General features: G+C 45.2%; 1 protein-coding gene across 1 annotated transcript in view; it reads left to right on the top strand.

Moving 5' to 3' along the window:
• Positions 1-17,483: 17,483 nt before the first annotated feature.
• Positions 17,484-23,475, top strand: part of efcc1 (EF-hand and coiled-coil domain containing 1) — a 98,352-nt gene continuing 92,360 nt past the window's right edge. Inside the window, exon 1 of the mRNA XM_070894710.1 lies at positions 17,484-18,794. Coding sequence (XP_070750811.1) covers positions 17,680-18,794 — 1,115 coding nt within the window. The 5' untranslated portion in view covers positions 17,484-17,679. The remainder of the gene's footprint in view (positions 18,795-23,475) is intronic.

Raw genomic sequence — 23,475 nt, forward strand, 5'->3', positions numbered from 1 at the left:
CCCATCATCAGCCCCAGACATCATAGCTGAGCCCTCTACTTCAAGCACAACCTCCAGCCAATTGTAACTGTACCTGTTTATTTTCACTCTGTTTAACAAATTTAAAGCCTTCATTTACTATTTTATACTGTATTTCATAACTTAGCTGTTTACAAATAAAAACCGTTATTAAATTTCATGCTTTGAGTACTGTACATTCCTTTTCAAATTTGAAGAAGGTAGCAAAAGATACAGGCCGGGAAACTCACATTAAGTACAGTTACAGAATACAGGCGTACTGTGTTGCAAAAACAAGAGAGGGAGGCTTACCATGCGTTGCGAAGAAGCGAGGACTACAAGGTCTGCGAGGAGAAGAACTACAAGATGATGTCCAAAAACCGGAAATATCGCAACCTAGGCCCAGGCATTTCCGGACTCGGGATGTGCTTCTGACGTTCCGAAATCCGGAAATACCCAAACCTGGGCTCGGGCATTTCCGGACTTCGGAATGTCACAAACACGTTCTGAAGTCCGGAAAAACCCCAAAACCAGCTCGGCCTTGGTCCCAAAGTTGTCGGATTCTGGAGGTCGAACCTGTATAATATTGGAAAGTGTGAGGTTATGCACTTTAGAAGAAAAAATTGAAGAGCAAGTTATTATTTAAATGGAAAAAAATTGCAAAGTGCTGCAGTATAGCGGGAGCTAGAGGTCCTGGTGCATGAAAACCAAAAGGTTAGTATGCAGGTACAACAAGTGATCAGGAAGACCAATGGAATCTTGGCATTTATTGCAAAGAGGATGGAGTATAAAAGCAGGGAAGTCTTGATACAGTTATACAGGGTATTGGCGTATGAGGAAAGGTTGAGTAGGTTGGGCTTCTACTCATTGGAATTCAGAAGAATGAGAGGTGATCTTATTGAAACGTATAGAATTATGAGGGGGCTTGACAAGGTGGATGCAGAGAGGCTGTTTCCACTGATAGGGGAGACTAGAACTAGGGTGCATAATCTTAGAATAAGGGGCCGCCCATTTAAAACTGAGATGAGGAGAAATTTCTTCTCTCAGAGGGTTGTGAATCTGTGGAATCCGCTGCCTCAGAGAGCTGTGGAAGCTGGATCATTGAATAAATTTATGACGGAGATAGACAGTTTCTTAACTGATAAGGAAATAAGGAGTGATGGGGAGCGGGCAGGGAAGTGGACCTGAGTCCATGATCGGATCAGCCATGATCGTATTAAATGGCGGAGCAGGCTCGAAGGGCCATATGGCCTACTCCTGCTCCTATTTCTTGTGTTCTTATGTTTTTATGGTCTTCCCTTAACAAATCCGTGCTGACTGTCCCTAATTAATCCTTGCCTTTCCAAATGTAGATTTATTCTGTCTTTCAGGATTTTTTCCAATAATTTTCCTACCACTGAGGTTAGGCTGACAGGCCTGTAATTGCTTGGCCTATTCCTTTCTCCCTTCTTAAACAAGGGTACACCGTTAGCAGTCCTCCAGTCCTCCGGCACCATGCCCAAATCCAAAGAGAACTGGAAAATGATAGTCGAGGCCTCTTCTATTTCCTCTTTTACTTCGCTCAACAGCCTGGGATGCATTTCATCCGAGCTTGGGGTCTTATCTACTTTCATAGCTGCTAAAACCCTTAATACCTCCTCTCTCACTATGTTTATTTCATCCAGAATTTCACACTCCTCCTCGATAGCAGTATTTGCATTGTCTCTTTCCTTTGTGAAAACAGATGCAAAGTATTAATTAAGAACCATACCAGCATCTTCCGCCGCCACACAAAGATTACCCTCATGGTCTCTAATAGGCCCTACCCTTTCTTTAGTTACCCTCTTGCTCTTAATATATTTATAGAACATCTTTGGGTTTTCCTTAATTTTACGAGCCAAGAATTTTTCATGCTCTCTCTTAGCATTCCTAATATCGTTTTTAATTTTACCTCTTAACTTTCCATATTTTTCCAAAGATTCTTTAGTATTTAACTGTCGGTATATGACATAAGCTTCCCTTTTTTCTTTATCCTCCCCTGTAAGTCCCTAGATATCCAGGGGGCTCTAGAATTGTTATTCCCGCCTTTTTTCTTTAAGGGCACATGTTTGACCTGAGTCTTCCGGATCTCCTCCTTGAATGCCTCCCACTGTTCCGACACTGATTAATCCTAAAGTAGCTGTTTCCAGTCCACTGTGGTCAAATCACTCCTCAACTTAGCAAAGTTAGCTTTTCCCCAATTTGGGACTTTTATTCCAGGTCTATCCTTGTCCTTATCCATAACTAACTTGAATTTTACTGAATTATGGTAACTGGCACCCAAATGTTCCCCCACGAATACTCCTTCAACCTGCCCAGCTTCATTCCCCAAAACTAAATCCAAAACCGCCCCCTCTCGCATTAGGTTTGTTACATACTGACTAAAAAAGTTCTCGTGAATGCATTTTAAGAATTCTGCGCCCTCTATATTCTTCGCACTATATTTGTCCCAATCAATATTGGGAGAGTTAAAATCCTCTATTATTACTACCCTATGGTTTTTGAACTTCACAGCAATTTGCCTACATATTTGCTCCTCTATCTCCCTCCCATTGTTTGTGGGTCTATAATACACGCCCAGCAGTGTGATCACCCCTTTTTTATTTTTCAATTCGACTCATATGGTCTCATTTGATGATCCCTCTAACATATCATCCCTCCTCACCGCTGTAATAATTTCTTTAATCAATACCGTGACCCCGCCCCCCTTTTTACACCCTTCTCAGTCTTGTCTAGATATCCTGCAATCGGGAATATTGATGTGCCAAACCAGCCCCTCATTCAGCCATGTCTCTGCAATGGCTATAATGTCATACTCCCAAGTATCCCCGCGAGGATATTGGATCGGCTCTGCTGAGGTGCAACCTGTCCGGTTTATACAGGTCCCATGTCCCCCAGAAGCGGTCCCAATGCCTCAAGAATTTAAAACCCTCCCTCCTACACCAACTCTCCAACCACATGTCCATCCTCTCTATCCTTCTATTCTTGTATTCATTAGCACGTGGCACCGGTAGTAACATGGAGATTACTACCTTTGAGGTCCTACCCTTTCATTTTCTTCCAGCTGCCTAAATTCTGCCTGTAGGACCTCATCCCTCTTTCCACCTATGTCGTTGGTCCCGATATGGACCATGACCTCTAGCTGTTTACCCTCTCCCCCAGAATGCCCTGCATCCGCTCTGTGACATCCTTCACCCTGGCACCAGGGAGGCACCATACCATTCTGAAGTCACGTCTGCGGCCGCAGAAATGTCTCTCTGTTCCACAACTATAGAATCTCCTCATCACTAGAGCTCTTTTATTCTTCATCCCTCCCCTCCTGTGCAGCTGAGCCACCCGTGGTGCCTTGGAATTGGCTCTGGCTGCATTCCCCAGAGGCACCATCGCCCCCACCGATACTCAGAAGTGAATATCGGTTTGAAAGCGAGATGGACTCATGGGGGGACTCCTGCACTACCTGCCGAGCGTTCTTACTTCATCTGGTGGTCACCCACGCTTTTAAGCTGTGGGGTGATCACCTCCTGAAACATGCTATCCATGGAGCTCTCAGCCTCGCGGATGCATTGTATTGACTCCAGCTGCCGCTCAAGCTCCAAAATGCAGAGCTCAAGTAGTTGAAGCTGGAGACACCTCCTACACACCTGATTGTCTAGGCTGCACGAAGCATCCAGGATTTCCCACATGCTGCAGGATGTGAACTCCACATGACTGAGCACCCTTGTCATCTGTCTAATTAGACTTATCTAATTAAAATCTAATTAAAAAGAAAAAGAGAAAAAGAGAGATACTTACCAATCAAACAGCCAACCACTTACCTGCCCGGATGAAGGGCTGTGAGATCCTTGTCAGAAGTGAGTTCCTTGCCTACCTCTAGCCCTCCTGCTCCTCGGATTCCTGGCCTCCCGAACTCACGGATCTCCCGCTCTCGGACTCTCCCGAACTCAGACTCTCCCACTCTCGGATTCTCCCGAGCTCTCGGACCCTCCCGCTCTCGGACTCTCCAGATCTCACAGACTCTCACGGATATCCCGAATTCATGGACTTCCCGCTCTAGGACTCTCCAGATCTCACAGACTCTCCTGAACTCACGGACCTCCCGAACTCGGACTTTCCCGCTCTCAGACTCTCCCGCTCTCGGACTCTCAGGAACTCACGGACTCTCACGAACTCACTGTTAGATCTCTTAATTTCCAATGAAATACGAACTCCAATTGTAGTTTTAATGTAACTTTATTCTGGCAGCAGCAACAAGCTTCTGGCTTTAAGCTAGGCCTTTGTCCTTCTGAGACCACATGGCCAAAATGGCTGTTTATATACCTGATCAGTTTACAGAAAATAACTCGCCTTCTTTGATCTTATTGGCTCAATTGATAGTCTTTTAACCTTCAATTGGCTCGCTAACCAAGGTCCTAAAATGTCAAGTTGATTGATGATTTAATGCAACATGCTGAGTTGCACGTAGCAGCTTTGACTTGGGGTCTGTGAATTTTCACAGCCTGTCTGAATGCAGCCTGTTTGAATTCTCTATCAATCGCCCCTTTGATTCTTTGACAAACTGAATCATAAAACATCAGCTATCACTGGTTAAACATTCTACAAAATAATTTCATTCATGTTAATAGAGTTTCCTTCTAAAATTTGTTGATGTGTTTCGCCACATGTCCGGACTAGTAACTTCCACACAAATTTACACCAACCCGAGTTCCATCGTGGCCACAATGGAAGTCTGGTTTTAGTAGGTTACTTAACCTTATTTCAATTTAATCCAAATCAATATCTTAGTTCAACCAATAAGCAACCTTCCCGTAAGCATAACATACCCCTGTGCCACTTAAAGATGGTCTACTGGGACCTGCTAGGCGTCTCACCTGCGGGACAGCAGCTACAGCCGCCTGGTTGCAACAACATTTAATCAACATGAACAAACAATATAAAAGTAAAATAATTACAACGAATAGAATTAAACCTTCCACCAATGAAGTTCTTATTGAACCTAGCCATTCAGTGGCTCCGCTCCACAAAGTGAATGATGGGGGTTGCTTAAGTTTTTCTACCTCCTTTTGGATATGCTCCGCTAAGTGGGTAATTTCTTCGGAGCTATCTGGGATATATGTGCAACACTCAGTTCCGAGTAGGGCGCAAGTACCTCCCTTTTCAGAATTCCGGGAGCAGTTACTATAATTCCCTTGTTACCCTACTATTTCCCTTTGGTGCAGAGGGTCGGCTAGTAAGAAATAGGCCTATGCCTAGAATACCTACAGTCAGTAATACAGTAAATTTATACATTTTTGCAAAAAGTAATTGTCCTTATTAGATTTCAGCTTCAGTTATGGGTGCTCATTTAACGTGTGAAGCATGGATCCAGGCTTTCTTTCCTTGGACTTTAACAGCTGCCTGGGTGGTCAATAACACTTGATAAGGTCCCTCCCACTTGGCACCCAAAGGTTCTTTATGCAACTTTTTCACATACACCCAGACTCCCGGGATGATGTTGTGTCCTCCTTTGGGTGGATTACCCCAAGCTGCCGATACCTGTCGGGAAACAGAACTAATAGCATTGGTTAGGTTCTGACAGTATGATAACAAAGTGTCACTCATTAAATGAACATCAGCTTTCCTTAAATCAATAGTTCCTCGCAGCGACATGGGTCTTCCTGTAATAATTTCAAATGGGCTTAGACCTGTAGTTCTGTTCGGGGTTGCCCTAATGCTACATAGCACTATTGGTAGTGCCTGGGGCCATGGTGTTGCTTCTTGGTGATATTTGGCAAGCCATTGTTTTAGAGTTCGATTCATTCTCTCTACTTGTCCTGATGATTGTGGATGATAAGGACAGTGTAAATCCCATGTAATGTTCAGTAACCTACAGACTTCTTGGCAGACAGCATCTGTGAAGTGTGTTCCCTGATCTGAGTCAATGCTACTCGGGACTCCCCATCGGGGAATGTAATCCTTACACAAGACCTTTGCAGTGTGATTGGCTGTGGCTCTTTTAGTTGGGACAGCTTCTATCCATCTAGAGAATCTGTTGACCATGACAAGAATGTTAGTGTATCCTTGGCATGAAGAAAGAGATATATAATCAACCTGCAGATGATGGAATGGTCCGACAGGGGCAGGGGGCCTCAGTTGGGGCATTACCGTGATGGGTCCAGAATTATTTTTCTGGCCGACCACACAGCGGTCTGCTACCAGCTGGGCATGTTTTTTAAATCCCCGACCCCACCAGCTTTTCTGGAACCGTGCCATCATCTGTTGTGAGGCCAAGTGTCCCCACGAGTGGATCTGTTGGGCTAAAAAAGGCATAAGCATTTTTGGCGCGACTGGCTTGTTGCTAACTCTTTGTCTCCAGACACCATCTTCACATAGCTTAATTCCTGCCTCAATCCATGTCCATTTTTCCTCTCGGGAGCACTCGCCTTGCATTGTTTGAAGGTCTCGTGTCAGAGTCCTGAGTGCTTTCAATCTGCACACCTGTGTTGGTTCTTCTGGGGGAATGCCCTATGAGGTGGCATCTTTTGCTAGCTGGTCGGCTAGGGAATTTCCCTGTGCTTCCGTGGTATTTTCCTTGGTATGGCCTTACACTTCAGGATGGACACTTCCTGAGGTAATTGTATGGCCTCTAGTAAATCTCGGACTTCTTTTCCATTTCAGATAGGTGTACCAGCAGCAGTGAAGAATCCCCTTTTCCGCCATAACAGACCAAAGTCGTGAGCGACTCCAAAAGCATAACGTGAATCAGTGTAGACATTAGCTGTCCATCCTTCTGCTATTCGACATGCTTCTGACAATGCCCGTAACTCGGCCTGTTGTGCTGATGTTCCTGAGGGTAAACATCCTTTTGCCACGACCTCATATAAGGTTGTAATTGCCCATCCTGCTTTTCTGGTACCATTGTCAACAAAGGAGGAACCATCTGTAAACAGGATGAGGTCTGGGTTGTGCAGAGGCTCTTCTGCTGCTAAGGCTGCTTCTTCTGTTTCTTTTAAAATCTCCACGCAGTCATGCTCTTCACATTCTTCCCTTTCTTGCTCCCTTGATTCTGACATCGGGAGCATAGTTGCGGGATTAACCGGGCTGGCCCGGACGATATGGAGATTAGGAGCTTCCAAAACTGCTGTCCAGCGGGTCTATCTAGCTGCCGTCACCTGAGACATTCTATTCATAGACAGCAAAGCATGTACGGTGTGGGGACACTTGACAATCAGCTTTTGGTCGAGGACTAGACCCACAGTGATCATTACCGCTTGACATGTAGCTTCCATTGCTCTTAGGCAACTTCCCCATCCGAGGGCTACCGCACCCAGTTGTGCCGAATAATAGCCAATAGGTCTTTGCCGATCCCCATGTTCTTGTGTCAGTATAGCTGTCATATATCCTTCTTTCTCATGGACAAACAGGGTAAATGGCTTACCACTGTCGGGGATTCCCAGAGCCGGTGCCGAACACAAAGCCTTTTTCAAACTCAGGAAGGCCTCTTGCTGTTCCTTAGTGAGGGTGATGGCTTCTTTAGAGGCACGTTTCCCCTTTAAGATGTCATTCAGTGGCTGAGCAAGCTGTATGAAGGAGTCAATCCAATTTCTGTTAAAGTTACACAATCCCAAAAAAGACCTTAGTTCCTGAATAGTGGTGGGTTTTTTAGCAGCCCGAATGGCTGCAGTTCTATCCTGGGTAAGTTCTCTCTTTCCTTGTGAAATCTTTTGTCCCAGGTATACAACCTCTTCTTGGGATATTTGTGCTTTGTTGATGCTGGCTATATGTCCTTTCAGCCAAAGGTGGTCCAGCAAAGTTCGTAAATCTTGTTCATGTTGTTCTTCCGTGTTTGAAGCTAGCAGGATATCGTCTACATATTGGATGACTGGATGACAGGGGAGGTAATTCTCGCAAATGGCTTTGTAAAGCCATGTGGAATACCGTAGGGCTGTTGTGGAAATCCTGCGGTAACCGGGTCCAAGTATACTGTTGTCCTTGGACAGTGAAAGCAAACCACTATCGAACCTCCGGTGCCAGAGGCACCGACCAAAATCCGTTGGCCATATCTATAACCGAGAAATATTTATGTTCCGGTTTGAGGGCATTAAAAATGGTGGAGGGATCTGCGACCAAAGGAGCTTTTTGATCAATACACTGGTTAGCTTTCCTATAATCGACAGTCTAACACCAAGTCTCATTAGATTTCTGTACCGGCCACACGGGGCTATTGGAGGAGCTATGCGTTTTAATAAGCACCCCTTGTTTCTCCAATTACTGAATAACCGGTAAGATTCCCGCGATGGTAGTTGGACTGATGGGATACTGTTTAGTGATGGAGGCTTGGTCCCGGTAAATGACGCAGGCTCCATCTGGAGTAGGCCACAATTGTTCTTATCTTTAGCCCATACCGGGTGTTCCTTCAATTTTTCTTTCTTCAAAGTTCTAATTGACCATGTCACCCGACCATCCTCGAAATGCAATGATAAATCTACTTGGATTAGAACGTCCATTCCCAAAAGGGGTTGATCTACTGGGCCTATCCAGACCGGCGTGGTTAGTTCATGTGGACCCAGCCCTATAAGTACTGGTGTTGTCCTTTTAGTTTCCATTTTATGGCCCCCAACTCCATAGGCTGTACGTGCCCTACCATTCAACAGCAAAAAGTCTCCATATTGTAGGGGTAAGCATGTTAATTCCACCCCTGTGTCTAAAAGACAGTCCACATCCTTATCGCCCACCCTCACAGTTATATATAGCCCAACTCCCCTTTGTTGTATTAGTGCGAGGAGGTGGACCAGGGTGGGCTCTAATCGTTTTTTGCTATCCCAAGTAACTCCTTCTGTTGTTATATTGTCAATCGCTTAAATGCTTCTATGAGGTCATTATCTTGTGACAAGCTTGGTTTGTTGGCTGAATTGTATCCCTGGCTGTGTCCTCTTCCCCGGCCGCGACCTTGCTGTTTTGCCCTGCACGTATTGGCCCAGTGACCTTCTTTCCCACAATAATGACATTTTCCGGGTAATTTTCCTAATAACTGTTTATCAGAATCCTGGGATTTCCATCCCATAGCCTGTACAGCTCGGACTTTAGCTCCCATATCCCGATCTAATTGGTTACATCGATCCACCAATGCTGCAAAGGTAGTTCCTCTACCTTCCCAGTCCAGTAACACTAACTTAAGCATTTTGGACAGTTCTGGCTTTAGACCTGCCACGAAAGCTGCTTTCAGTGGTTCAAACACTTGTTCATCCATTTCCTCATCCATATTATTCATACCCGAATGTTCTAGCCAAGTGCATCTAAACCACTCGTCATACTCCAGGACCTCCTCTGTTCCTTTCTGTTGGCAGGCTGCAATTTTTCCCCAGTCTGTCTTAGCTGGACTGAAGGCTTGCAGCCAGTGTTTAATCGCCTCCCACCCTGCGTTTCATTCTTGCTCATCCTGCCCCAAAGCTTCTTCTACCTTGTCGTGCAATTTTCTTCCCTGTGTTTTTGGCACCATTATGGTCAAAATTTGCACTCCGTCCCAGGGATGAAGTTGATATATATTTCTTAAGCGGTCGAATTGTTCCCACGTTCTTACTCCCACTTTCTTTGGATTGGGCAATTCCTTGGACCATTTATCAATTTTCTCTGGGTCTGCCGGATCATGAACTAAATATTTTGCATACACCATTTTCCTCGTGTTTTTGGTTCCGCCCTCATCCGCAGTCTCTTCTGATTTGACTACAACTCGTCTTTTTTTAAATGGGGCAAATCGCTCCCCTAATTCTTCATCCTCCGACCCTGTATTGTCAGAGGATTCAGAATCCGTATTTATTCCTCGACCGTGTCTTCGAGTTTGCGCTTTTAATTTATTCAAACATGGGTACCCTGGGAATTGACCGATACATTTTCCTTTTCCTATTACTTTCTCTTGACCTAATGATTTTTTCCATTCTTTAAGTTCATCTTTAAGATCTTTAACTTCCGCTTCCGACTTTTCAAGTTCAAATCTTTTCTGTCGCAGCTGTGCAAAAACAGCTTGCAGTTGGTCCTTTGTACTGGTCAGTTCTCGATCATGTTGGGAAAACATTATCATTTCATTCCGCTTTTGGATCTGTCCCATAACGGCTAGGGACCATCTAGTTCGCTCTTTATTTTTCATACAGGTCGTTTTTCCCCAGACCCTTTTAATCTCGTCCAAGGACCATTGTCCTTTGGAGTTTCCATACTTTTGTTCAATCTTAATACAGGTTTTAGATAAGTTGAATTGTTGCTCTATGTATTCTTTCAACTGTTCAAGGATTTCATCTATCGAAACCTCAGGTGATGCCTGCCCGCTTTTAACAGTTGTAAGCAATTCTTTGCTCTTATCTCCTGCTGCCATAATACTGATTTCTTTACTGGGGTCTCGAGTCGTAGGCTTTCCAGCCGATCAGTGGGTCGGTGATTAATTAACTAACACACCGCCGAAATTAGACGTCTATGGGACCTCGAGCCGACTACCAACCGGAGGGTTCACAAACCGGAGGCTTTCGGAATCGCATAGAAGGAGAGGCGAATTTAGACTTTTGACCCAAGACTTTTATAAAGAGGAGTCCTTACCTCAGTATGTAGGTCCGATGTCCAAAATTCAGTTTCTTCCCTCAGTGATCGTGTTCGTGACGCCAAAATTGTTAGATCTCTTAATTTCCAATGAAATACGAACTCCGATGGTAGTTTTAATGTAACTTTATTCTGGCAGCAGCAACAAGCTTCTGGCTTTAAGCCAGGCCTTTGTCCTTCTGAGACCACATGGCCAAAATGGCTGTACTTATACCTGGTTCAATTTACAGAAAAGAACTCGCCTTCTTTGACCTTATTGGCTCAATTGATATTATTTTAACCTTTAATTGGCTCGCTACACAAGGTCCTAAAATGTCAAGTTGATTGATGACTTAATGTAACATGCTGAGTTGCACGTAGCAGCTTTGACTTGGGGTCTGTGAATTTTCACAGCCTGTCTGAATGCAGCCTGTTTTAATTCTCTATCACTCACGGACCTCCTGAGCTCACGGACTTCCCGCTCTCAGACTCTCCCGAGCTCTCCGACTCTCCCGCTCTTGGACTCTCCCGTTCTCGGACTCTCCTGAACTCACGGACCTCCCGAACTCACGGACTCTCCCGAGCTCTCGGACTCTCCTGCTCTCAGACTCTGCTGAGCTCTCGGAATCTCCTGCTCTCAGACCCTCCCGAGCTCTCGGACTCTCCAGAACTCACGGACTCTCATGAACTCACGGACCTCCCGAACTCACGGACTTCCCGCGCTCAGACTCTCCCGAGCTCTCGGACTCTCACAAACTCACCGACTCTCCAGCTCTCGGACTCTCCCGAACTCACGGAACTCACGAACTCACGGAACTCACGAACTCACGGACTTCCCGCTCTCAGACTCACCTGCTCTCGGATTCTCCCGAGCTCTCGGACTCTCCCGCTCTTGGATTCTCCCAAGCTCTCGGACTCTCCCGCTCTTGGACTCTCCCGAACTCACGGAACTCCAGAACTCACGGACTCTCCCGAACTCACGGACCTCCCACTCTCAGAATCTCCTGAACTCACGGACTCTCTTGAACTCTCAGACTCTCCCGAACTCACAGATCTCCTGAGCTCTCGGACTCTCCCATTTTCAGACTCTCCCGAATCACGGACCTCCCAAGACATGAGTTCAAATCCCACCATGGCAGCTGGGTAAATTAAATTGAGTTAATTAAATAAATCTGGAATAACATTAACAGAAAATTTACATAAACATTGGATAAAACACCCAAGTGGCTATCCTTGTGTGTTGTTAGTTGGTATGATTGCACTAGCATGAGGGTGAGTGTGAGGGGTGGCTGGTGACATGAGGATGTGATAATGTAGAGAGGGATGGTTGGAGGTGCAAGATATGTTGGTGTGAGTAAGGATGTGCAGTAGGGTAGAGAAGGCAGGGTGATGTGATGAGTGGCACAGCAGGATGAGTGTGGCTTTGTACTAATGTTTCCTGATCTACTGAGATAATTGAAACATTTACGGCACTGAACCCAGGTCCTCCTCACCCCATCCCTGCTTGTGCCCTCCTCTGTAATCTGCACCCATGCTGTCTTGGTCTCCTGGGGAGGTCTCTTCCACGCATCGGAAGGGAAGAGAACCTTGCTGGAAACACGCAGCCTATAGAATAAGCATAGCCTATGGAGGGAGTTATGGGAGAACCTGGGTGCAGCCCTCTGTGCTCTCATTGTCAGTGTTTGCAGCATTCTAATGTTGTTCTGCACTGTGTTAGATTAAACTTCAAATGTAATGTGGCCAATGTCCCTTTAAAGATCCCAGCTGGAAACGCGCATGAATGACATCACCAGACCTGCTCCATCTCAATGGGCCAGGTTACGCACTGGGTGGGCTTAATTGGCCTGATTAAGATAAGTTCACTTTCAACAGTGGGATGGAGCCAGCTGCAGGGTCATGACCCAATATGTCCAGTCCCGCCCAGGTAGGCAAAATTCTGGCCAATGTCTCAGGTTGATGACCTTTCTTCAGAACTGAAAAAAGCTAGAGATATAAAAGGTTTTAAGCAGGTGCAGAGGCAGGGAAAGGGGGGAAGGGAGAAAAGAACAAAAGGAAAGGTCTGTGATAGGGTGGAAGGCAGGTTAGATTAATTGACAAAAGGGATGATGATGTGAGACAAAATGAGGTGGTAATGGAGCAAGTAATGGAACAAAAGATGGGTCTCGAAGAGGTGTAAATGGGAAGAATAGAATAATAAACAGCTGCCATTTGAAAAAATGGGGGCAGGGGATATGATCTGAAATTGTTGAGTCCAGAAGGCTGTAAAGTGCCTCATCAAAAGATGAGGTGCCATTCCTCGAGCTTATGTTGAGTTTCATTGGAACAGTGTAGGAGACCAAAGACAAAGTGGTAAAAGTGGGAATGGAATGGACAATTAAAGTGACAGGCAACCGGAAGCTCGAGGTCAAGCTTGTCGACTGAATGGAGGTGTTCCGCACAGCGGTCACCCAATCTGCATTTGGTTTCTCCAATATAAACTGCTGTTTCACCTGAAAAGATTGTTTGGGATCTTGGATGGTGGGAAGGGAGGAAGTAAAAGGGCAGGTATTTCATCTCCTGTGTTTGCACAGGAAGGTGCTATGGGAAGGGTAAGATGTGTTGGGGCTGATTGAGGAATGGACCATGGTGTCGCAGAGGGAACGGTCCCTTTGGAATGCAGAAAGGAGGGGAAGATGTGTTTGGTGGTGGGCTCACCCATGAGATGTCGGAAATGGCAGAGGATGATCCGTTGAATGTGGCCACTGGTGGGGTGGATGGTGAGGACAAGAGGAACCCTATTGTGGTTGTGGGAAGATGGGGAAGGGATGAGGGCAGAAGTACAGGAAATGGAACAGACATGGTCGAGGGCCCTGTCAACCACGGAGGAGGAAGAAGGAAAGCATATCGGAAGCACTGGTGTGGAAGGTGGCATCGTCAGAACAGATGTGACGGAGATGGAGAAACTGGGAGAATGGAGTAGAGTCCTTACAGGAAGCAGGCTGGGAGGAAGTGTTGTCAAGGTAGCTGTAGGAGTCAGTGGGCTTATTGTGAATATTGATCGAGCAGTGCAATATCAGTGGCCCAGAGGCCTTCGGGCAGGCAGCAGAATAATTCAGGAGAGAATTTGTGATAGCGGAGTAGGGAAGCCCAGGTGTCAGTAAACCAGACTATTTTTGTGGGGCCCGGGCCTAGCCCCACTAAAATAATTGAAAACCACCTTTCGGGAGCCTCTTGGCTCAATTGCTAGTAATACTGGTCGAAGAGCGTGTGTGGACCAGTTCTGTGCTAAAATGGCAATAAAGTCCAATGTACGTTATAGAGTCCTATTTGCATATTAAAAGGGGCCTGCCGCCCTAAACAGGCAGGCGCTTCGCCCGCCCAGAGCTCCAGTAAAAGTGACAGCAGGCGGAGTGTCATCGTGAACGGAATGGTAAGTCTACTAAGGCTCATGTTAACACCGATGTCAGCAAGTTAGAATCGACCCCTAGAGGCCGCAACCAATTTCTCCCCTCAAGTCGCCACTTAGTGCAGTATGTGCACAAAATTGGCTTTAGGTCTTCCCGTGGTCCGTGCTGATGGATATATTGCACCATTTATTTAACTTAACAATGTTTAGAAAAAAAAACAGATGGCCAATGAAGCAGCTCTACAAAGGGCCAAATGTTCTCTAAAATTTCTTGCTGCTTTATTGCAATGCAGCTCAAGTGGAAATTGCAGGTGCTACTGAGAAATGTATGCTGACGTGCTTATTGCCACTGCACTGCACCCTGCTCTGTTCTGTGTGTGTGTGTGTGTATGTGTGTGTGTGGGGTGGGGGACTCTCCCAGTATTGCAGCTCACTGTTCCAGCTGCTCCACTGACTAACTTTTTTTTCATCGTAAAATTAAAAATATTTTCTTTGTTGATCGGAATGAATTACAAAAAATAAATCTCTACTAGAATCCCTTTGATAGTCTTACAAATTTCTAGATATTGTAAGATATATTTTTAAAAGTTTAAACGCTGCTGGGCCTACCGAACAATGTATGTGGGTATAAGAGTTTCATGGGAGTACTTTAATACGAGCTTATTAATGAAAGCTGCAATGTTGGCCAACCGTGAAAGGGGGTTAGCGTGCAGGCTACATTTAGTCACAAAGCACATCCACGGCTTTCAACTAATGCTAGAAAAATCGTCAATTACTGAGCTTGAAAGCAGTTGATCACATTGATCTTCACCGCTCGTGTCCGGTCTTTACTTGTAGCTTTTAGACCTTATTTGTTTACTATTTGGTATATTGTCTGTTTTCAACATATGCCTTAGAAATGAATTACAGAAATGGATCTATCAAGCTGAGAGCTGTGCCCGACCTGCGGGAGGGTAGTCTGCTAGTCACAATATGCCCGTAAAGCGGCAGGTGCAGGACTTTCTTTCAGATGATTTTAATTGAAATCGAAAAATTGACAAATCTGTAGCCACTGAGGAACAGATGTTGGGTTTACCAGTGTTATTGCTATTCATATGCGGTACGTTAGGGATTTTAATCAGATTAAACTGTTAGTTTGTTCATATTAATTTAATTCTAAAGTATTACATTATCATCCATCCTTTGTTTCCACTGGAGCAAGTCTGGGTATTCTGCAGCCTTTGGCTCACCTCTTCATTTCCCAGAGCCTCTCTACCACCTACAAGGCACAAGCCTCCTTCTTAGGAGGTCCCTTGTATCGAGGATGACTTGCTTCCACACCAAAATGGATGAGTTCACAGATGTTTCGATAAAGTACCTGATATTCTCCACTGAACTGCATGTTGAAGGGGGAAGATGCCTGTGTGTGGATTTTTTTAACGTGTGGTGGCCGTTGCACACCAGCCACCACACGGGCTTGACAGAGCTAGGTCTTGGTCCAGTGGCAAGGATTAATCAAGACGACTGGAGATCAGCTCTGCTGTACAGACCTAGTGCGCGCACATATCGCAGTGTAGGCTAGTCCATACTACCCCTGGGCCCTCGCCTCTTCACACTCCACAAGCCAGGAGTGTGCTGGAATACTTACCACTTGAGTGGATGGATGCAGCTCCAGCAACACTCAAGAAGCTCAACGCTATCCAGGACAAAGCAGTCCATTTGATGGGCACCCCATCCACCATGGCTGCAGTGTGTACTATCTACAGGATGCACTCTAGCAACTCGGCAAGGTTTCTTCGGCATCACCTTCCAAACTCCACTAAAAAAAACTTGTATTTATATAGCGCCTTTCACGACCTCAGGAAGTACCAAAGGACTGTGCTGCCAATGAAGTGTAGTCACTGTTGTAATGTAGGAAACGCAACAGCAAATTTGCGCACAGCGAGCTCCCAAAAACAGTAATGTGATAATGACCAGATAATCTGTTTTTGTTATGTTGATTGAGGGATAAATATTGTCTAGGCACCGGAGATAACTCCCCTGATCTTCTTCAAAATAGTGCCATGGGATCTTTTACGCCCGCCTGTGAGTGCAGACGGAGGCCTGGATTAATGTCTCATCCAAAAGACTGCACCTTCAACAGTGTCAGCCTATATTTCTGTGCTCAGTCTCTGGAGTGGGACTTGAATCCATAATCTTCTGTCTCAGAAACAAAAGTGGCACCAACTGAGCCACAGCTGACACTACCTAGAAGGACAATGGCAAGGTGTGTGAGAACACCAACACCTCAAAGTTCTCCTTCAAGTCACACTCCATTCTAACTTCGTCATATATTACCATTTTTCCATCCTCCCTGGGTCAAAATCCTGGAACTCCCAAACTGGGGTTTGTAGAACAAGAATGAAATATAATAACTAGAGTACACTGACATTATTACTATAATTCTTATTTGTGTAGCACATTACTATAGCTGATGTCCTTTTTGATGTGATTTACAGTAGATTTTGGCACCACAATCCTCCACCATGTAAGTGCTGGAACCCCTTCCTCCATTCCCGACAAGTATACAGTAAAGACTTCTAAACTCACTGACATAATAATTAAATAGAGGAATAATATTGGGCTGGGAAGGAACATAAAACCACTTTAAATATTTCAGACGTGCTTTGTTTACGAACTGAGTTTTAGGGAGATTATCAAACCGGCTGCACCGAACCGCCCGCTCCTTACCCCGGAACTTCCCCTGTATGTTAACAGTTAAAATCGGTCTGGGATAATTATAGCCGAATTTCACTCCCCTTTTATAATTATCATGAACATAAGGCTACAGATCCAATCCCCACATATGGCACATTTTGTACATTTAATAAAGTGTGATATTTTGGGCATCTTAAATCATATTATGAGAACAGCTATACATATCAAGACTCGTCAAAAATCGATTCGAATCGTGAAAAAAAATCGATTAGACGCATTCTGTCTATCAGAGTAGTTTTATTCAAAATGAAGGCTAAAATTGGCAGGCGACCACTTGCGACGGACTCTCTTTCTATGTAAAAAGATAATTCCCGTCATCTGTATTCGAAGTACAGTAAAATGAGCAGGTAGTTCCACTGAAAGCTTAGACTAAGTCTATGCTGTATCTTGGAGCGGGTCTGTTTCTGATAACTGTCTATCCCCCCCCCCCCCCCCCCAATACTTCATTCAAACTGTAACATTTCTTCAACCATGTTCAGGCAGAGAATAAGAGACGGGTTATCTGCAAGCCCACTTGAAAAGAATTTGGAATGAAACGATTGCAGGTAAATCTAGAGACGAGTCTGTGCTCCGAGGGCATAGGTTTGAACATTGAGACACAAATGTTAGGTAGGGTTCTGGCAAAAGAAGTGCAAAGTGCTGTTTTGTTTTCTGTGTGTGAACGAGAAACTGACATCTTGAATCGTTTTGTGAAGTATTGAGACATCCCACCCTCTCCCTCGCCCCCTCCCCCGGTGGCGTCACGTACGCGTGTACTTTTATTTTGATAATCGCTTCCCAATTGCGGCAGTGACTGTTGCAAATTCTCAGCATCGGGCAAAGTGACAGCCCCGGGAGAGTTGCGCTCTCAGTCTCAGCCCCCCCGCCCCCCCCTGCACCGTGCGCGATGGAAGCGGATTTAAGGTGCAGCGGGGTCCCGGCTGCGGGCAACGATCAGGGCTTGTGATTTTTTTTTTGCGGGGTGGTGAGGTGGTGAGGAGGGTGCCACTGAGAGAGAGAGAGCGATGGAGCGATCAGCAGATCCTTGCGATCCCTACAGGTGTCCCGCTCGCCGGACCCAGTGGATCGTCAGCGCCTTGGCTTATCACTACGGGCTGGACCGGGGGGTGGAGAACGAGATCATTGTCCTGGCCACGGGCCTGGACCAGTACCTGCAGGAAATCTTCCACCACTTGGACTGCGAGGGCCAGGGCAGGATCCCGGGGGAGGACTTCCGCACGCTGTGCGAGATCCTGGGGCTGGGCAGCGGCGCCGACGAGGCGGACGAGTGCGCCGGAGTGTTGGAGCAAGTGCCCGAGGAGCTGAGCTTCAGGCAGTTCCACGCCAAGTTGTGCGGCCACTTCAGCACCAGGGCCGGCTGCCCGTACGAGACGGGCCGGTTGCTGGTCGGCAAGGAGAGCCAGCACATCGAGACGCAGATCCGACTGAGGAGCCCGCTGAGACGCAGGAAGAAAGCCGCCGGCCAGCCCGCTGCGCCCCTGCCTCCGGCGGACGGGTCTCGGCCGGAGAGACAGCGCCGGGGGCTGCCCTGGAAGCAGCACGATGCCTGCGGACAGGAGTGCTACGAGGACATCGTGGCGCTGGAAGAAGCGGAGGATAAGATCGCGAAGCTGGAGCTGGAGAACGAAAGCCTGCGGGAGCTGGTGGAGGACATGCGGGCTGCCCTGCAGAGCAGCGATGCCCGCTCCCTCGCTCTCCAAGTGGGGCTGTGGAAGAGCCACGCCAAGCACGGGTCCCAGAGCTGCTTCCTCGCCTGGGCCAGGTCAGCCACTTTCCGAAACCTGCAGAGCGCTGCCAACCACAGCGCCGGCCTGCACAGCGTGCTGAAGGAGATCCAGCTGATCCGCAGCTCCCGGGACGGGCAGATCCAAGAGGCCATCAGGTTCAACCAGGAGATGGAGCGGGAGCTGAGCAGGTCGCAGGACGCTCTGCTCAAGCTGGAAGAGTGCAACAGGAGTCTGAAGATGGAGCAGTTGCAGATGAGGAAACGAGTGGAAGATGCGCGCCGAGCGTTGTTGGGAAGCCTGGAGAAAGTGAAAGAGCTGGAAACTCGAGCCAAACAAGTTCCATTCTTACAGAGGAATGTGGTACAACTAGAATCAGAGCTGCAATATTACAGGTAGGACACTCAGTACACAGTAACGCACAATGGCCATTTGAATTCATCCGGTGAGGATTGTTGACACAAAGCAAGCACCCAAGTATAAGTTGGCCTAAAACTCATTAGTGACCGATTTGATCCAATCTGTATTTGAAGGGCAAGTTGCCGACAACGGGTTATATATATTATGTTAAATGATTTCGTAAAAAATAAATAAAAATCGGTTCATTACAACAGTGACTTCGCTTCAAAAGTACTTCAGTGGCTGGTGGTCGTGAAAGACACTATATAAATCCAAGTGTTTCTTTCTGAAATGTTCTAATTTGTGTTTTAAGTTGAAAGACGTTGAAACTTTTGGAGACATTGAAAAAAATGGAACCAATTCTGCAATCTCCCTCAGGCAAATACACTTCCTACTTTTTAAAGATCTTAAGCAATACTACAGGTTGTGTTGTTTGCAAACTTCAATGTAAACATCTTGTCTCCATTACCAACCATCTCCATCAATGCCACTACCCTCCCCCTCCACCATTACCTCCAATAACAAGTATGAGGAGCTCATGGACGTTTTTGTCACTAAGATTTAAACCATCTGTTCAGCTGCTCTGCTCCATCCCTCACATCCCGTTGCCCACCAAGCCAAGGCTTCCCCTACCTTAACGCTGAATTTGTGTCTTTCTCTAGATTCTCTCCTATCTTTCCTCATGTCCTCTCCGAACTCCTCTTATCCATGAGACCCACCTCCACCCTCCTCATAAACCCCCTTGACCGTTTTGTCTTTGCAAACTACCAATCCACCTCCAGCCTCCCTTTCCTCTCCAAAGTTCTTGAACGTCTTGTCGCCTTCCAAATCCATGCCTCTTTCCTGCAACTCCATGTTTGAACCTCTGCAATCAGGTTTTTGCCCTGCCACAACACTGAAATGGCCCTAATCAAAGTCCTCTATAACTGTGATCGTGGTGTGCTATCCCTCCTGATCCTTCTCAACCTCTCTGCAGCCTTTGATACAATTGACTACACTATTTTCCTCCAATGCCTCTCCTCCATTGTACATTTAAATGGGACTGCCCTTGCCTGGTCCCAGTCTTACCTATCCAGTCACAGCCAGTGAATCTCCTGCAGTGGCTTCTCTTCCCACTCTGCCCTGTTACCTCTGGAGTCGCCCAAGATCTATCATTGGCCCACTCCTATTTCTCATTTATGTGCTATAGGTAGAACTTCTGTGGGGATTCTACTGATCTTTTTCCATACCTTTGACTGAAGACCAGCGAAAACCCAGGCAAAATAACATTAATAGCCATTTATACTATTTTGCCGGGATTTAACAAAATACAGTAGGAGATCAGTAGAACTCCTGTGGAAATTCCACATAGTGAGGTGTTGGCAATAAGCATTGATGTTTAATTGGATTTTGTTCCTTCCATTAGTTTCTGTTGCTGTGAGGGTACCATTTGTACATATGACCATTTTGTCCCAGCATGTTAATGATTGTTGCAATTGATGTGGCAGGAAGCAAAATGCTGAGGATTTGTGGGGTTCCCCCGGTTTGCCATGACTTACAACAACAATAACAACAATTTGGATTTATATAGCACCTTCAACACAGTAAAATATCCCAAGGCTCTTCACAGGAGCATTATCAAACAAAATTTGACACTGAGCCACATAAGGAGATATTAGGGCAGATGATCAAAAACTTGGTCAAAGAGGTAGATGTTAAGGAGCGTCTTAAAGAAGGAAAGAGAGGTGGGGAGGTTTTGGGAGGGAATTTGAGAGCTTAGGGCCTGGGAAGCTGAAGGCAAGTGGAAAAATTAAAATTGGAGATGTTCAAGAGGCCAGAATTGGGAGGAGCGCGGATATCTCGGGGGGTTCTGGGGCTGGACAAGGTTACAGATATAGAGAGAGGCGAGGCCAGGGAGGGATTTGAAAACAAGAATGAGAATTTTAAGATTGAGGCATTGCTTAACCAGGAGCCATTGTGGGTCAGCAAGCACAGGGATGGTAGGTGAATGGGACTTGGTGCGAGTTAGGACATGGGCAGGAGAGTTTTAGAAATGGAATTCAAGTTTTTGAGTTGAAATTAAATGCAGACATGGCAACACCTAATGCATTATTTTGACATCTGTCAGTCACTTATAAGCCCTGGCATGTTAGAGGACACCTATCTTCACTGCCTCTACTTCAGTATGGAGAGGCTATCATCCTCTCCAGCAGGCCTGCTGACAACATCTACCACAGTGCTAGATCTTCCCCTAGGTATGAAGGTTACTCAGCATTAACCTTTAATACCTCTGGATCCTTACAGGCCACTGCAGGGGTCATCTACTAAATCAGCCATTCTGTAGTCCATAGATGCACCAAGCAGCTGACAGGTGTGATATTTACAATGCTTGCCACCTTAATTATTTCCTCTGTGGAACAGAGATATCTGCTGAACTGAGGCAGAACTTTTACTGGGTGCAGGGTTACCAAGAGCTCAGGCTATAGTAGAATACACTTACATCATCATTGGGGCTCCTCACATCAACCCCATTGCCTACATGAAAAGAAACATCTTGCAACATTCTGCGCCTGCGCTACGGGTGCCACCATATTGGTAAAGATGGCTTTTCAGGTATCCAGGGTGACAGAGTTAAATAGCCATTAGGCCTCTTGAACATGCTAATGAGGGGTTAGGGGTCAATGGAAAATAAAATGAGTCGAGGTGTAAAACGGGATGCTGATTTGCTAATACCCATTTTTCGCCGACCTAGTGACACGAACAAATATTTTCCCCTAACGGTCTACAAAACCCACTATAGAAATGACTTGAGAATCCCTTAAACCAAAGAGAAATTTGTTTCATTTTAAGCCAGTGATCATTTGCTTCTTGCTCCTTTTTCTCCCCACGTCACGTCAACTGCTGCTGTTAGTGAGCCAAGCCAGTGCTGATAGCCCCAAACAGATGTGTCAAGCTATAATTTGCAGCTGTTTTTATAAATTGTCCTAATTGAGATTTGAAACTTGAAGTATCAATTTAGTTGATCCTTTTACCTGGTTCACTCATGTGAAGAAACACCTGTGGATACAACAAATATATTTAATATCACAACAAAGTGACATCGCCAGGCAATTTCCTCTTCTGTGTAAGAAAACCGACAAAAATACTAATTTAAACATTTTCCGTGTACAGTGTTATAAATAATCCACGTCATCCGTACCAGTGAAATATGAGGAAAAACAGCCTTACACAGACTTACAATTGTAAAGACTGATCTATTAAAATTCTGCTGCTGCCATGTATCCTCTCCAAGTCATCTTTCCATAATGGTAGCCAGGAAAACCTTGAGGTCTTCAGTGATTCAGACTGCCCAGTGAGGGTTGGGAGAACATACAGCATCATTCAACACCATAGGAAATATTATGGTGTACCTTGGAAAGCAGGATAAAGTGACATCATTAACTTAAAAAAAATGTATGGTTATAGATAGAAAATGCCAATGAGGATCAGAAAAACACCTAATCTAGTTACGAGAAGTAACACAATAACTCATTTCTCAAGCATGTTGTAAATTGGCAGTCCACTGTGCCCTATGTACAATATTAAGAAAACTGAGGATACACAATAGATGAAAAATAATTATTCTGACAAAGTTTAATTATTCCTTCTTTGTACAGGATATTTAATTTTTCTTCAAGTCCAGTGTTTGTGGTGTTTGGAAGGCTTAAGATAATATCTTATTAAATGACGGTCTTTCTCCTGCCTGGATCCATTCACTGTGTTCAGGGTAATTCACAGGAACACAATAGCTGTGACACATTGCAGGATCTTTCCATTCAGTGCAGAGGACCAGATTCTATACTGAATGTGAAATACCATCAATCACCAGACACTTTCTTTATCTGTAATTATACGGTGCATCCACTAGATAAGAACTTTTCTGCTGTCTCATGGCAACCTGCATCCAAAATAAGTCATTGTATATTTCCATTTACTTTACATCACTAAAAGCTAGCTAGTTGAATAATTCTCAACCTAACATTAATATATTGCTTAATGTGCTTCAAAATATTAGATTTTCTATGCTGGTTATCTTTGAACATTGCTTCTTATACTGTTAGTTCCTGATAACACTTGACAATTTTGCTAAAACATGCCTCAAGTTACATCTGCTTTATATCAACTGGATTCACAGAAAGTCATCAAAGTGTTATTGTGTAAAACCCAAAGCAATGTTCACAGTACAAAGGGACTTGTTGGAATCTAGAATGCAGTTCCTTCAAACTTAAGTCAGCTAAAAGAGTAAACAAACCAGCGAAGGGTTAGAAGAACAGGACAATTGGAAACACTGGACTTCCTCATCCATAACTTCTGCAGACCAATTGCAGAGTAGAAAGAATGGTGGTTATGGTGGGGGGTGACCAAAATCCAGACAGCTCAACATTGGTCTAGGATCCTAATGAGGAAATCCTAAAATATAAACATAAAATCATGTCATTATTAAATGACATGATTGAGAACCATGAGTTATGTGGAGAATAACTAGTACTAGAAATAATAGTGTCGGTGTTCTCATAAACTGTGAACATTATAATCATCATCTGAGCTCAAGATTAGATTACAAATTTAAGATTATTCCTTACTCTCTCATTTTTATAACTTAAAAATTTATTTTATTTGGGGGCTTTAGTCACATTTAGGTATGATTTTTACTGACAG

Source organism: Pristiophorus japonicus, chromosome 12, assembly GCF_044704955.1.
Source record: "Pristiophorus japonicus isolate sPriJap1 chromosome 12, sPriJap1.hap1, whole genome shotgun sequence".
In the NCBI taxonomy this organism is placed as follows: Eukaryota; Metazoa; Chordata; class Chondrichthyes; family Pristiophoridae; genus Pristiophorus; species Pristiophorus japonicus.